The 14,536-nt window shown below is 38.3% G+C and overlaps 1 protein-coding gene across 1 annotated transcript in view; it reads right to left on the reverse strand.

Moving 5' to 3' along the window:
* NAV3 (neuron navigator 3) overlaps positions 1-14,536 on the reverse strand; it is a gene marked incomplete at its 3' end in the record, with an annotated part of 387,672 nt that overhangs the window by 83,655 nt on the left and 289,481 nt on the right. The window contains exons 13-17 of the mRNA XM_080811183.1: positions 9,726-9,858; positions 8,794-9,064; positions 7,092-7,800; positions 4,584-5,072; positions 56-97 (exon numbers count right to left, since the gene is read on the reverse strand). Coding sequence (XP_080667309.1) covers positions 56-97; positions 4,584-5,072; positions 7,092-7,800; positions 8,794-9,064; positions 9,726-9,858 — 1,644 coding nt within the window. The remainder of the gene's footprint in view (positions 1-55; positions 98-4,583; positions 5,073-7,091; positions 7,801-8,793; positions 9,065-9,725; positions 9,859-14,536) is intronic.

A 14,536-nucleotide genomic window follows, 5' to 3' on the forward strand; every position in this document is an offset into this window, starting at 1 on the left:
CAAAGTTTACGTAACAACAGACAAAGGCAGCAATGGTGCTGAGAGAAATATCTACCTTAGTCCCTTTTTGGGTAGTGTATTTCTGTCAAGCTGCATGCTGTTAAAACAAAGAAAACCCCTAAGGACATAATGCAAACAAAACCTCCAAATTACACATCCAACAAAAATGGTTCTCTAAACTTCACAAAATAAAATTTTTGTCACACATATTTGATGCTTAACTTATTGGAAAAGGCCAACCAAAGGTGACCAGAGGTCTACTATTGTAACATGTTTGGTGATAATTTAGTGACAGGATTATGAGCAGGTAGACTAAGTCATTTGTTGACGTAATTCCCCTGTAGGTTCTGTTTACCTACCGCTATGGTAGTTTTTGCTTCCGTGTGCAACTGACTAGACTTTCACTGTGATTTCAAATGCAGAAGAGTCATAGGTGGAAATCAGATAGATCTGCTCTCCCTAAGTTAAAGTGACAACTTCTAATGGGCAGAGGAGATATAAAATACCTTAATACTTAATTTTTGTATTCATATTATTTTTAACAAAAATAAAGGCAGATCTATCCATTTGTATAGAAGAGAAGAAAAATATAATAAATATCTGCTTGAAATGTAATGTTTCTGGCACCATTTATTTAAATATTTAATAGAATTAAACTCTGCCATCTTTTGGAAATTCGAAGTTAGGTATTTAAAAGGCTCTAAGTTTTATCAGGCTCTATTTTAAAGAATTCTCAACTGGCCATAGAAAGGGATGAAAGGATGTGTCTGGAGAAAATGAGAAATGGTCTCTCTAAAAATAGAAGAGGGTGTCAACATCTAAGTGGGACAAGTCTAGGGATTTCTGTTACAATTTCTGGCATGTGAATAACCAAAGAATAAAATTAATTTGAATTTGAGGAATGATAGCTCTCTTCCAGTAGAACCTCCAATGATCAAAATAAATACACAGGATATGCAAAATGGGGATGATATAACACAAATGCAAACACATCGATTTGAAAATTAATCACTCAAAATCAAAGCTAAAATGTTTTCTTCTACGTGTACTCCATTATTTAGCACTGCAGTAGAAAGCAACCAAAGACATTAAATGACTTTATTTATTGGAAATGTCCATATAAGGTAATTACCCTGTTATGTAGACACCAGTTCTAATATACATTTTGACTACATAAGGTTTTTTCATGGTGTGCATAAGCAAACAAAAAGGAATCAGACTGAACAAATATGCAAAACCTATAAATATGAACTATAGTCAAGCTAAAGCATTAATATGGTCATGAGCCATTTTAAAGGTTATCTTTTTCACGCGTGCAGATTTATTTAAGCTTGACATTGCAAAGGAGATTGAAAATAGGCACTGTTTGCCAAAATTATCAATTGTCTAAAGTGCATGTATTTATATCACAGAGCAATTAATGAAAGAAAAATTAAAAAAACACATTTAAATTTGCCAATATAAGTTTTTTAAAACTTTAGAAATATCCGTTTGAATCTGGATACTAATCGTTTTATAATGTAGACACTTCCCACACACCCTGAAAGGTCACAAGCTCCTATGCCTGCAAGGACCCAGCAGGCAATGGCAACAACGAGGGAGAGGGGGGATTTTAGCCAACAGTCTGAGGAGGTCAGGCCCAGTCTGTTCCAAGCCAACAGAAGCTCCACAGGGCTACTTGAGCTGGTATTTCCAAACAAGCCAGCAATGTGTAAAGTTCATTACTACTTTAGATTATTTTTAAAGTTTGATTAGGTAAGAAACAAAAAAGCTTGGTTAGGTTACAAAAAGCAAAACAAACTAAACAAAATAACTGGGAACTGGTTATGGCTCAGGGGCCACCCATGATTTGGAGCAGCTGGAGGGAAAATTATTGAAGAATTTTTTGTGATTATTTATTACTTTATGACATTTTAATGAAAAAGGAATTTGAACCAAGTGAAAAGCTTTATGAAAAACTATTGATTCAATAATATTAAGATATGAATATATCAGTAAAATATTTTGAAATTATAGATAGGTAAGTCCTGAACTTTTACACATCTCAATCATATCACTCTAATTACTTTGTTTGCAATATTCACACATTAGCGCATTTTCTGTCAGGTGTGGCTCTTTGGTTTCCTTAGCATTCCCAACGTTCTGCTGCCTGCTTAATTCTAATTAAGACTGGATCTCTCATAGGATCTTATTTTCTCTTCAATAGATCATAAACTTTCTTGAATGTACTTTTAAAGATTAGAATAAATTGCTATTACCTGCAATTTTGTCCCCAAGAAAAAGTACAACCTCTCATATCAAAAATTATTTCAAACCAGTAATATCCTGGGAGGAATTAATTAATATTTATATCATATATTATATCTAGGAAAGTTATTTTATTTTTCACACTTTACTATTCATCAATACATTGCACTAAGAATCAAGGGCAAAATATGAATTAATTTTAAATTAGCCTAAGGCTTATTTTAGAAAAATTGTTTATCTGGTTATTTTTAATACTGGAACACTCCCATTTGTAAAGCTGTTCTATTTCAAAAACTGATCAACAAGAAGATTTGCTTAAAGAAAATATGTGACTACGTATTTGCCAGTGTATTTGTAAAGGAAAATGTATGTTGGCTTCTGCTAAAATACAGATAAAAGTAAAATATTAACATTACATTTCTATCTATAAAACTCAATTTATTCTCTGGTTTGATTTGAAGTTTACTTGGTTACAAACAGTTATTTGTCTGCTTTTCTGGTTTTTTGATATCTGACAGGCAAGAATTCTACCACTGAACCACCAATGCCTGATTTTTTAATATCTGAAGGCCAGAGAAATAGGTTGATGGCTAAATGGTCAGCTTAATGCAGCCATATTGGTAATTTAAAAAATCAGTAATTTGGAAGGTGACTTGGGTTAATAAATAATGACCTATTTGCGTGTGCTTATGAAATTGTTACTTGGCTTCCTCGCATATCAGTATACAATCAAAGATGCGTTCATTAAAACTATAGGTTGTTAACAGATTTTCAATATAATTTGATTTACTTGTTACAAGTCTTAAAAATGACATACGAAAGTGCCCATTTACCTTAGAGTGTGGAAACTCAAATCCAAGATGCTTGAGGAAGCCTAAATTCTGAGCTAGAAACTTAAATGAAATAGTACTTGTTTTCATGTATATAGTTGATCTTTACATATGCTATCTATAATGACAAAACTAGAAAGGACACAGATACAAATAGCTACAGTTTAGTCTCTATCCCCCCGTGTTTGTCCCGTGTCTCTTGGCCCAGTTTTTTGTTGATGAAGAGAAACGTTTTTTATAATCAGCAGCCTACTATAGGGACTATCAAGCATAAATATTTAGAAAGAATTTAGAGAACATAAATAATTCTCTTATCAGGGGGATGTCTCATGGGCATGGCTGTCCGTGTCCATGAGGACACGAAAAGGTACAGTGGGAGGGAAGCCATGTTTTACATTTCACAAAGGCAAGAGAAATGGAAGAACAGTGGGAAATTTTAGATTGAGGGACAACTAGTGCCATGTGGTAAGAGTCTAGGTAAGAGCTTTAGTCAATGTCTTAAAAAATGAATCTGGAACTAAGGCTGAAAGTCTGGAAAAGAGGTCATCCTCAGTAACAGACTGAACAAAAGCTTAGGGAACCATATTGGGCATTTCCAGTGGCTGGTACTGCTTTCATAAACAACACAACTAAGATGTGTGGCCAACAGCATTTTTAAAAGCTTTAGGTGTATCAAGAAACAAATAACATTAAGTTTATCTGGGAAAAGAGGCAATTCAGGACATTTTCCAGGGGGAAGGAGTCAGCACCAAAATACCTGAGAAAGGATTTTTGGGGTGAGAGAATCTAAGGACATTTTGGTTAACAGTGACACTTTCTGGTAAGCATATTCAGTAAAGAATGCCTCTTTATGTTTCTCATTGTAAATTAAAAAAAAAACTGCTTAAACCAATGGGAAACACTTTATAAAATGATTTATTTTCAAGAGGCCTATTAAAAATATTACTGGTGTTATTAATTTTCTCTAAGAATTCATATCTGACAATTGGCTTTTTTTCCAACTCAACTAGGATTCCCCAGTCATCTTTTTGCTCTTTTTCTATATAAGCACTAATAAAGCAAACTTAACATATTGCTCAGAGCATAATTGTAGAATCCATTTAAATACGGTCTTTAAAAATGCTCAAATTATCATAAGGAGCTACGTTGTCTTGGAGCTTAGGCCAAATCATTAACATGTCTTGAGAAGACATCATTTAATACATAAACATATGCTTCGAATTTCATTCAAATTGCCTGTTTGGTACATATGTATGCATTCATATTAAGAAACTTAATTATACAATTACCCTATTCTTCATGGCTTTTTTTTTTTTCTTCTACAAATTTGGTAGTAAGAGCAAACAAAAGGCCCAGCCTCCTTTATCTTCTATCCCTTTAATTTTATATTCCTTTGCAGAGTGGCATTCCCACTGACATCAAGGGAATTTGGTGGGGGAGGAGGGTAGGCACAGCATGGGGAGGAAGGAGGGGGAAGACTTCATCAATGCCTCTAGGAAAGCTCACCTTTCTGAGAGAGTAGATCTCACACTACCCGTTCTCATGAGCAGGCTCTGCGCCTCGTGAGTGCCTGTGGTCAGTCCAGACAGGGAGCCATGATGGCTGAGGGGGAGGTCAATAGACTCAGAGCTCGTATGGAGGCTAGTCATGGACTGGTAACTTGGAGTGTCCTTGCTGCCAGCAGAGGAACTGCTCAGATTAGCAGCCCACACGAGACCACCTGAGGTGAAAGAGTGGACCGATGCTGGGCTGGAAGCCAACGAGTGACTTAAGCTTATAACATCTGTAGTTAAGTCTGAGGGTTTATTGAAGAGAGGGCTGCTGCTGCCACTTAGCCCACCAGCACTGCCCATGCTGCCCGTACCAGACGACGGTGACTCCAGACTGCCTTGCCGCGCTAATGTGGTACTAGGACTGGGCATTACTGAGGAGGATTTCACACCCTCAGTATTAGGTGCAGAGGCAGATTTGCCACCTGCCTTGGCACCAAACAACCTAAAAGAAAAACAAATAACAACTTCAGTTGTTCCAAGACACTAATATCCACATTAAATATCTAGGGTTACAGTACACAGAGCCAAGTGTGCTTTGGCGTATGAGCTGCCAAGCACTTCCTGTCTCTATGTTAATGAACTTTATAAGCTCGAACTTCTTAATCTCATGCCAAAAAATCTCTCATATCACCATAAGTGTGAGTTGGTACTGGGCTGCCACCCAGGGGGTGGGGAGGAAAGGGGCAAAATAAAAGTAGATCAAACATGAAAATCCTTGGCTTTTACAGGTTAAGTGATCATGAGAATCTTTCGAGAAAATTAAAGAGTTTGAGCACACTTGCTGTTACCTATTTACAGAACCATTATAATGAAACAACTTCTACGCATTCGGTATGTAACACTTAAATTTTTCTTTCTTTCTTTTTTTTTTTTTTCATTGTAACAGTTTATTCAGAAACTAAAAGGAGTGCTTAAGGCAAGGTTTGGAGGTTATATTACTTATCTGGTGGCCTGAGTTACGGCAGTTGGTTAGAAATATGATTGGACACTGTTGGCAACATGTTGGTTTGTGTGTATTTTCCTCAAGAGAGACCAGAGGTTTTATGTCCGTTGCCAGGGCTATTCAAGTACATATTTATAATAGTGATTTGAAACATAGTTGGTGCTAACTTAGATGTTGGAGTTCAGTTCAGAAAACATTTTAGTTTTGTAAATGAAGCAGATGATATAATTGAATTTATGTAAATATGGAAATAAAGTGATATGAAGTAATGGCGTAATGATTACTAACTAATTAAGTTGCAATGAAATCTGTATTTCCTATAGTGAAATATTTTATGACGAATATGAGAAATTGTTTCATAGGTAATGGGCCACTGGAGGGCACTATTGGCTTTTATTTAAGCAACAGAAATAATTACTCCCACTACGAGTCATTATTCTTTCCAATGAGAATCAACATTTCAAAAAGCCAGTTTTTCAGAATTAATATTTCTACTGAGGAATATAACATCTAGGCTTTCAAGCAATCATGTATCTGAGATTGCTTGAAAAGTAAATACTCCAAGACCCTTTATTTCCCAGTTATCAAGGTTCTTGGTTTATTCATTGTAATAAAAACAAACATTTAAAATACTTAACACATAGTGGACTCTAAATCATAATCTATCACTTCATAAACAAGAAAACAGAACCAGAGAGGCTTAACCATTTGTCCCAAGTCTTTAACACTATGTATTTTCTTACCACTTAAAATATATTAGTATTTAAAAACAATGATAGTCCATACATTCAGTACTAAAGATGGTCCCTATACAGAAACCAAGTTATACTGCTTATCAGAGTCCTATCCAAGAAAGCTGATGAAGCTACAAATCCTCGCCTACCCTGGAGTTGTTACCCTATATGAAACATCCAGCTGTTTTCAAATTCTGTCCATGATATCATACCTTGATTTTCATTAATATGTTAAGATACGGTGCTACATCAATCTTTCCAATCTAATCTCTTACAAGGAAAACAGTTTCATCTACATTCATGATCATTGACTCATTAAGAGCCAGCAAGATCATAAACACTGGAAACGAATACCAATAGTCATGAAGACCTATTTTGTTTTATTTTTAATTGTGAAAAGGAGAGATGGAAATCTACGGAAATTTTACAAGTAATTATTTTATTACTACCCCTTGGTATTGCCATCTATTTTTAAGTTTCTTATAAATGCTGTTTCTGTTGCTAATATTCGATGGATAGTGGGACTGAGAAGTTTGAGCATTTTTCAAAATGAACACCATATTTTCCCCTAGCTATTTATAAGATCAGCTCTTTAAAACTCACTGCACTCAGAAACTAGAAGAATTTAAGATATATGAACCTTAGAACATATAGTTATGATATACGTATATTTAGGATATAGGATTTAGGACACACATGGATTATTTATATTTATTAACCAGTTCCCGTGTATCCTACAGTATAGCATTTTCTATTTTCCCAGCGTCATTTTACACGTTCTTACCTTCGAAACGTAGGTGAGGCAATGTCAGGATACTTGGATCCTGGCTGCCTGAGCCCTTGTGTCCCACAGGCACTGGCAGAGGTGGGGCTGGATTTGGGGGAACCTGACAAAGAAACACTCTCTGAATCTGAGACTGCTACTTTTTCCTTCTCTTTGTCTGTCTGGTTGACAGTGACGGGGCTCGAGCGCCCTGACCCAATCTTAGTGGGTTCTCTGAGTTTTGAGGTGGAGGCACCAGCCGACTTGCTGCTGACGTTGGAATCGATGCTGCTGGTGCTGGACCTGTGGCCGCCTCGGCCGGGGATGCCGCTGGTGCTGGATTTTGAAGGGCGAGGCAAACTGCGGTACTGGAGGGAGGACTTGGAGCCCACGTGCAGCACACCATCATCCTGATTCTGGGAACCGTCCAGACTGGTTTTTCTCCCTGCATTTGACTTCCCACCAATGGCAGCAGATTTGGGAATTTTACCCAGGGTGGCCGACCCACTTGTTATTGTTGCTCCACTGCTTGTGATCATAGTAGATGACCCTACTCCGCTTGGTTTCTTAAATCCAAAAGAGCTGGGAGCAGCTGATCTTCCAATGCCCGACGGGGGCTTTTTCCCCTCATCTCCGCTGCTTTTTCCTGCATCTGAAGGAGACCTCTGTAGAGAGGACCCTTTTAGGGGAGTTTTGCCTTTCTCTGAAGCTTTGGCATCATCCGTTTTCCCTAATTAACAAGAAATACACAAATATACATGCCTGTGCATTTTGATGAACACAGTAATCTTTCTGTAAACGACGTGTAAAAATGTGAATACATCTTAAATTACTTCAGTTCCTATCTACTTATTTAGATTTCAACAGGTACAAGCTTCAACATATCGAGAGGATTGCCTACAAAGCTATAAAAATATGGCTCTTTGAGGAAATGTATGAGTGATGAAGGAGATAAAACAAAAACACATATTTTTGCAGTTTGTTATTGTCTTATACCTCACAACTCTCTTCCTTTATCAGGATAGCACTTAATCTTATCAAGCTAAGTGCTAGAAAAAGAATTCAGTTGAATATCTGGAAGATGCTTCTACTTAGAGTCCTCTGGTACAACAAGACCTCCCGCAGCACTATTTAAAATTAGGCACCATTTTAAAAATAGGGAAAAAAATCTTAAAAAAGAAAAAAAGATAGTACAATTTGGAAGAAGTCTTTCACTCTCTTCTTTCATAAAGTATAATTCAATCACTTCTCGGCCTTTTGGCTAAGATCAAGTGTAAAGTATAATTCACAAATGGTGTTTCAAATCTCCAGCATTCCAACCCATCACATTAGTGTGATTGCTCTTGCCTCTCAGGGGTGGTAGTGAAATTTAGTGGCATACTTAACATAAATAGTCCAAACTTTCATAAGGAAGGCAGAAGGAAAGCAATCTTATTTTTATTAAGCCTACTTCTTTTATTTCCACATGAACAGAAATGACTATGGCTGAATAAAGACACTCAATAGCCCCAAATTATAATGGTGCTCTCTCAAGAACGCCTAGATTGTTATATTCATATGGACTTATACGGTAAAGTATGTGAAATTTACATGGAAAAGAGTAACTATACAGAGAAGAATATGATTTAATTAAAAATAAAGCTCGTATTAACGTGAACAAAGATGGAATGGAAACCGTAAATTAAAACATTTTTGCATAACAGCTGTGAAGTGAGAAGCCTACCCGGGGTCTTGAGTGCACTCGTTCCAGCTTTCTGCCTAGATGACGCTCCTCCTTGGGCAGACATGCCTCTTCTCCAGGAACCTGTCTGAGAGATGGATAGGGAGGCTTTCTGTCCTGTCTTCTCGGGGTCTTCAAGAAGTCCTGAGGAAACACCTTTCCACTTGCCAGCGCCATCCCCATGGCTGTCTAAGTCCTCCTCTGGTTTTTTCAGCTCCTCGGTAGTATCCCATGTCTCATCTGTCGTAGAACGTTTCTCTGAATCTGTCTTCAGCTATGAGGAAAATATTACAAAGAAACTTTGGGCAGAAAAATCTATAAAGTGTGAATAGGCCCTGGAATGTACCTTCAGATAACTGGTTAAAAAAGAAAAAAAAAAAAAAAAAGCAGCACTGATTTATATTTCAAAAGAATTCCAAAGACTCCTATTTTTATCTATGTCTTCATTTAAGTTTCATTAATTTTGGCCACATAATTCTCACTTGCACATATTAGAGAATGTCAGAATAAATATGTGCAGAAAACCCAAATTAAATACTCCAGAGAGGAAGGAATTTTCTATGTCAAATTTAACAAGGGAAAGGAGGACAAGATAAAACTTAATTATCTAATATCCACTCTTGATTTACCATTCTCAAGAGATGTAGTGATTTAATTCAGAGATCAATATAAAATTAATCAAGAACTATCTAAAAATGAGGCTATTAAAATAATTTTTAGGGTTAAAAATATCAATATTATAAAAGGAGATATGGTACAGTAAGTCTTTCTGGGTTGGCCTGTAATCCATTGAAAAAAAATACATAAACACAAGCTGCTTCTGTTTATATGATTATATCAGATTCAAAGGTCATACTATATTTTAATCTCAGATGAAATGGTTTGGGGAGTAAACCTGGGAGAAGCACTGGAGAAAGAAGGCAGGCAATTCTCACCTGCATATTCTTCCTGGAGGGGACTGTGATGTTGGAGTAAGAGCTGACCGAGGATGTGGTATTCAAGTCGTCCGTACTGATATTATCAAGGGTGTCACTGAGACCACTGCTCACAGAGCTGCTGTCATCCCAGCTAAAGGCAAGATACACAGCAGCAATGAACTACACACAGGAGGCACAAGGCAAGTCACCTATATTTCCATATAACATTTATCATGTATCAGGAAGATAATCCTCACTTTTTTAATCTCATGATGAAAAATTATTGACTTTCCATTTTAGGAGAATCATATTAAAAAAGAAATTGAAAGCAGGCCTGAGGATAACCTTCTCTGATATTTGCCAAGAATCACTGTTTAGTGCAGATCCAGGCTCCAGGGGAGTATCTATAGAATGAATGAAAACACTAAAACAAATATGGCATGGTATCAGGAAAGAATAAAACCACCAATGATTTCCCCGCCCCTGGAAAAAGCAACATAGCATGTAAGAATTCAGTTTTTGTTCTAAAAGTTTAAAAAACAAAACAAAATACACACACACACACACACACACACACACACACACACCCCCAACAACTGTGCTTTAGTTAGGAATCAGTAAGTCATTCCACATTCTTTCTCCTACCATAGCAACTACTAAGGATTCACCAACTCTTGAACTTTGAGTTTCATTTCTATCATATCATCACTCCTGCCATACCTCACAGTTTCTGGCCTGGAATTAATAAACAATAACCTCTTATTTGGCCTTCCTGCCTGTGGTCTTTCTCAATACAACTTCATTGCTAAATTTGGGTCAATGATCAAAATGATCACAAAAATTCACATCTGGCCCTGTCACTTCCCTTCTACAGAGACTTTTCTTTACCAAAGCCATAGATTCCAAACTAGAATGCACCCGCCTCACAGGATGAACAAGGCAATCCACTGGGACATAAGAAAAATATTTGAAATTCTGAACGTATTTGTTTTTAATCTAAAGAAGAAAAAATAAAATAGGCTATATTAATATTCATGTGCAGGCTAATGTGTGCACTCCCGTTGAATCAATGTGTCAGAAGATGTGGAAGTAACGTAGGATAAGCAGGGTAACTTGAATGAGAAGGCAGCTCCACACTTCAAAGGGTGGGACCCAGTTCCCTCATTTACTGGCTGGTTCTCAGTCTACTGTGCTGTCCTGCTGCTTACCTGTGCTCTGTTAAACAAATTCACACACATCGGATACATATATTAGATACAGACAAAAGTTAAGTTTCATAAAGTGGATAAGTGCCTTTAAAAACAATCTATACATTAGGAGAATATCCGTAATGAAAGCATAAGCAAACCACAGAGGAACAGTGGTGAACTGATAGTTTTCCTCCTCTGGTATGTGTGTTTTATGAGTTGTGTCATAAATTCAAAATAACAGTGATATGTTGAGATAACACATGAAACCAATAAGAAATGCAACTATCAAGAAGAAAATAAAATTTGAATTTATAGTAAACAGTGTTAATGATGATCCCTCCCTAGCTGTATATTTTGTTTGTGATATTAGCTACTGATAGCATAATCCAATGAAAAATGGGCAGAAGACATGAAAAGACATTTCTCCAAAGAAGACATGCAGATGGCCAACAGACACATAAAAAGACGCTCATCATCACTTATTATCAGGGAAATGCAAATCAAAACTACAATGACATATTATCTCATATCTGTTAGAATGGCTAAATCAACAACACAAGAAACAACAAGTGTTCGCAAGGATATGGAGAAAAAGGAACCCTCGTGCTCTGTTGGTAGGAATGAAAACTGGTGCAGACACTGTGGAAAACAGTATGGAGGTTCCTTAAAGACTTAAACATAGAACTAGCCTACACCAAGCAAAATGAGTCACAGAAACATAAGTACCGCATGATTTCACTCATATGTGGACTTTAAGAGACAAAACAAGTGAGCAAAGGGGGGAAAGAGAGGGAGAGTAGAGAGAGACAAACCAAGAAACAGACTTTTAACTACAGAGATCAAACTGATGGTTATCGGAGGGAAGGTGGATAGAGGGATGCATGAAACAGGTGATGGGGAGTAATGAGGGCACTTTTGATGAGCACCAGGTTATGTATGGAAGTGTTGAATCATGTATTCTACACCTGAAACTAATGTAACACTGGATATTAACAGGAATTAAAATAAAAACTTCAAAAAACTTAATTTTCCTCAAATTTTAAAAGTATAGTGTTATTTCTCTCTTCTCTGGATTCCAGAATCTTCCTCCTAATACTGGAATTGCCTTTACAAAGGTCAATAAATCCATGAATGAGTGCTTATTATGTGTCCTACTTTTTAAATTATTTTATATTATATAATCCTCAAAAAATCTATGAGACAGGCATTGTAAAGATTAAGGTAGGAGGTGCCTGGGTGGCTCAGTCAGTTGAGCATCTGTCTTTGGGTCAGGTCATGATCCTGGGATCCTGGGATCAAGTCGTGTATCGGGCAGGACCCTGCTTCTCCCTCTGCCTGCTGTTCCCCCTGCTTGTGTGCTCTCTCTCTCTCTCTCTCTGACAAGTAAGTAAATAAAATCTTAAAAGAGAAAGAAAGAGAGAAAGAAAGAAAGAGAGAGAGAGAGAGGAAGGGAGGGAGGGAGGGAGGGAGGAAGGCAGGAAGGAAGGAAGGAAAGGAGCGGTTTCAGGTACGTTAAATGACATGCCTAAGAGCGCATGATGGAAGATGGCGGAGAAGTAGCAGGCTGAGACGACATCGGGTAGCAGGAGATCAGCTAGATAGCTTATCTAACCATTGTGAACACCTACAAATCCAACGGGAAATCGAAGAGAAGAAGAGCAACAATTCTAGAAACAGAAAATTGATCACTTTCTGAAAGGTAGGACCTGCGGAGAAGTGAATCCAAAGCAACGGGAAGATAGACCCCGGGGGGAGGGGCCGGCTCCCAGCAAGCGGCAGAGCAACGGAGCACAAAATCGGGACTTTTAAAAGTCGGCTCCACTGGGAGACATCGATCCAGGGGCTAAACCGGAGGAAAACCCAGGCGGGGTCAGCATAACCCCAGGTCCCGCGGGTCACGGAAGGACCGGAGGTGTCTGAGGGCCGCGGAGTTCGCAGGTACTGGAGCGGGGAAGCCAGCTACAGCAACAGAGCCGAGGAGTGAGCTCTCAGCCCGGGGTTACCTTGTGCCAGTCGCAGGCTGGGTGGGCTCGGAGCGCGGCCGGAGGCCACGGAGAAGGAAGCAACCGGGCGTTTTTCTCTAGGTTCCAGCAATCGACTGCTTTCCTCAAGGCGCGACTTCAGGCCAGGGAGGCGGGGCGGTTGGGCGCTTTTCTCTGGGGGCGCACTGAGGAGCGGAACCCCAAGCTCTCGGCTCCTCTGGGCCGAGAGATTGGGAGGCCGCCATCTTCATTCCCGTCCTCCGGAACTCTACGGAAAGCGCTCAGGGAACAAAAGCTCCCGAAAGCAAACCCGAGCGGATTACTTAGCGCGGCGCCTGGCAAGGGCGGTGCAATTCCGCCTGCGGCAAAGACACTTGAGAATCACTACAACAGGCCCCTCCTCCAGAAGATCAACAAGAAACCCATCCAAAACCAACTTCAGTCACCAAGAACAGCGGAATTCCACAGCAGGAGAAAGCAAATCTTATTTGGACAAAATAACAAGGCAGAAAAACTCACCTCAAAAAAAAGAACAAGAGGCCGTACCGAAGGCTGGAGACCTAATCAATACAGACATTGGTAACATGACAGATCTAGAGTTCAGAATGACAATTCTCAAGGTTCTAGCCGGGCTCGAAAAAGGCATAGAAGATATTAGAGAAACCTTCTCCAGAGAGATAAAAGAGAAATAAAAGAACTAAAATCTAACCAAGTTGAAATCAAAGAAATTCTGGAGAAATAAAAGAACTAAAAGAGAGAAATAAAAGAATGAAAATCTGGAGAAATAAAAGAACTGGAGAAATAAAAGAACTAAAATCTAACCAAGTTGAAATCAAAAAAGCTATTAATGAGGTGCAATCAAAAATGGAAGCTCTCACTGCCAGGATAAATGAGGCAGAAGAAAGAATTAGTGACATAGAAGACCAAATGACAGAGAATAAAGAAGCTGAGCAAAAAAGAGACAAATACTGGACCACGAGGAGAGAACTCAAGAGATAAGCGACACCATAAGACGACACAACATTAGAATAATTGGGATTCCAGAAGAAGAAAGAGAGAGGGGAGCAGAAGGTATATTGGAGACAATTATTGGAGAGAATTTCCCCAATATGGCAAAGGGAACAAACATCAAAATCCAGGAGATGCTAAGAATGCCCCTCAAAATCAATAAATATAGGTCCACACCTCGTCACCTGATAGTAAAATTTACAAGTCTTAGCAACAAAGACAAAATCCTGAAAGCAGCCCAGGAAAAGAAGTCTGTAACATACAAGGGTAAAAACATTAGATTGGCAGTGGACCTATCCACAGAGACCTGGCAGGCCAGAAAGAACTGGCATGATATATTAAGAGCACTAAACGAGAAAAACATGCAGCCAAGAATACTATATCCGGCTAGGCTATCATTGAAAATAGAAGGAGAGATAAAGAGCTTCCAGGACAGACAAAAGCTGAAAGAATTTGCAAACACCAAACCAGCTCTACAGGAAATATTGAAAGGGGTCCTCTAAGCAAAGAGAGACCCTAAAAGTAGTAGATCAGAAAGAAACAGAGACAATATACAGTAACAGTCACTTTACAGGCAATACAATGGCAATAAATTCATATCTCTCAATAGTTACCCTGAATGTTAATGGGCTAAATGCCCCAATCAAAA

The sequence above is a fragment of the Martes martes genome (assembly GCF_963455335.1).
Source record: "Martes martes genome assembly, chromosome: 8".
In the NCBI taxonomy this organism is placed as follows: Eukaryota; Metazoa; Chordata; class Mammalia; order Carnivora; family Mustelidae; genus Martes; species Martes martes.